This window comes from Oryctolagus cuniculus, chromosome Y (assembly GCF_051225735.1).
Source record: "Oryctolagus cuniculus isolate XC-2025 breed Fujian yellow rabbit chromosome Y, ASM5122573v1, whole genome shotgun sequence".
In the NCBI taxonomy this organism is placed as follows: Eukaryota; Metazoa; Chordata; class Mammalia; order Lagomorpha; family Leporidae; genus Oryctolagus; species Oryctolagus cuniculus.
In genome coordinates this window covers 10,297,821-10,300,099 of record NC_142889.1, presented here as the reverse complement: position 1 = coordinate 10,300,099, position 2,279 = coordinate 10,297,821, and the positions used below count along the sequence as shown (strand labels likewise).

The window sequence follows — 2,279 nt, the reverse complement described above, 5'->3', positions numbered from 1 at the left end:
ATGGCCCTCAGCCTTGCTCTCCTGATGATGGCAATCTACACCATCCATTGGGCTCCACCAGTCTTTGCAGGGCTTGACAACCCTCAGGGCATTCAAAAATACCTTCAACAGCATCACCCTTGTACCTGCTCAGGGGGCATAATAGTATCCTTCCCACGAACCCGTGGCCGTGGCCGTGCTCAAAAGCCGCATTTTACACAAGACTGCGGAGATAAAACTGCTTATCTGACCGTCCCGGGTTCCCGATGGTTCTGTGTTCCCAAACCTAAGCTAGACTCTTACCGCACTGGGGATCAGTGCCCATCAGAGTGCAATAAAACTATCCATTACTCCGTGCACTCCTCCTGTTATACACAGTATCAAACCTGTAATAAGGGAAATCAGCGTTTACTGTTTGCTGTTATATCAGGAGATTATGAGGGAACGTTCGGAGGAGAGTTGTCCTCTTCACGCTTCAGCTCCCCCTCCTGCCCCACTAAGGGACAAGTAGCCTGCTGGTACCCTATAGCCCCTGTGGGAGTGTCTGACGGTGGAGGCCCTCAGGATACCCTTACTAAATTAAAAACACAAAAGGTACTCGAAACTGTATTTGAAAGCCTTTACCCTTCCCTCCAATACCACCCCCTGGCTAAAGTTCATTCCAGAGGAAATAAAGACTTGGATGTCAATACCATCGATATCCTTACCAACACCCATAAACTGCTTAATCTCTCTGCCCCAAACCTTGCAAGAGACTGCTGGCTCTGTTTACGCCAGGGACCCCCCCTTCCTCTTGCCAGTTTTCTACCGCTTAATAATACCCTTGAGTTCAATAGCTTCTTGGGCCACCCCCCTATGCAGCCCTTTCCTGTTCTTCCTGTCCCAACGGAAAATATCACTTGCCTTTATAAACCTCCCAACAACAATCCCTTCGATATCGATGTAGGCCTTGCTCCTTTCTGTACAAATAATGTAACAGTAAACTACCCTCTTTATGCCCCTAATTCCACCGTTTTTGTATGTAGGGATAATTTAGCTTATACCATTTTACCAACAAATTGGACCGGTAATTGCATGCATGCTATACTTTTTCCTGATATAGAGATTATCAATGGAGATACCCCTGTTCCTATCCCCTCCCTTGATTATATTGCAGGGAGACAAAAACGAGCTATTCAATTTATTCCTTTATTAGCCACATTGGGAATTTCCTCAGCTATGGTTACAGGATCCACAGGACTAGGAATCGCGGTCCACAAATATAGAGAATTGTCCCAACAACTTATTAATGATGTGCAGACCCTATCCACCACCATTCAGGACCTTCAAGATCAAATTGATTCCCTAGCGGAAGTGGTTCTACAAAATCGTAGAGGCTTAGACTTGCTTACTGCTGAACGGGGAGGTATTTGCTTCACTTTACAGGAAAAATGCTGTTTTTATGCTAACAAGTCCGGCATTGTTCGTGATAAAATCAAGACACTTCAAGAAGATCTGGAGCGTCATCGACGTGCCATGGCTGAAAATCCCTTTTGGACTGAATGGAATGGACTGCTTCCCTATTTGCTACCGCTTTTAGGCCCCATTGTTGGGTTGCTTGTTGTGCTATCTATAGGTCCTTGTCTCCTCAATAGGCTGATGACCTTTATCAGACAACAAGTAGATAATTTAGCAGCCAGACCAATTCAAATACATTACCAAAGTCTGGCCATGGAAGATCCCATGGAAAACGTTATCTCTCTCTCCGGCCGGTGAAGTCTGGCCAGTGAGGTCACAGTCCCTCCAACAACTGACTCTCCCCTTCAGTCTGCCACTGCCCCAGTCGGGAGCCCAGGAAGGGCCCCAGGCCTATCAATAAAACGAGCAGTAAGCCAATGACGGGCACCTTCCCGGAACCTCACCCACCTAAGACAGGAGTCCTTGGGGACTGGCAAGGATATCCAATGACGGGTAAGAGGTGCTGGAGCTCCTGGTCGATTCCTAAGACAGGCACTGCTCGCTCATCACGGTTGGCCTAACCGGTAGCCATTTCTGTTTAATTGATAAGAAAGGGGGATATGTCGGGGACCACGCAGCATGTGACCTCTTAGTTGAGAGACAGGGCTGGACAAGCCAGACCTGATAGTACTGATAATGCAACCTTGTGTGACCTTGTGCCTTAAGGCCTTGTAACCTTTCCCCTACTTGCACTAGCATTGCAGCTACAAGATAAGCCCCCCCTCTCCTTCCCCCTCCCGATACCCTGCCTCGATGATATATAAGTGTGTGGTTGAAAAATAAAGTCGCAGCTTGATCGGCAC

At 47.5% G+C, this 2,279-nt stretch overlaps 1 protein-coding gene across 1 annotated transcript; it reads left to right on the top strand.

Annotated features, from left to right (window-relative positions):
• LOC149119215 (syncytin-1-like) lies at positions 1–1,734 on the top strand. The gene has a single exon (XM_089325298.1). The coding sequence runs from the start codon at positions 1–3 to the stop codon at positions 1,732–1,734; it is 1,734 nt and encodes a 577-aa protein (XP_089181424.1).
• Positions 1,735–2,279: the final 545 nt, after the last annotated feature.

Bases quoted from the DNA above. Each gene is read 5' to 3' on its own strand.
- LOC149119215 (XM_089325298.1), top strand. From the start codon at position 1: ATGGCCCTCAGCCTTGCTCTCCTGATGATGGCAATCTACACCATCCAT.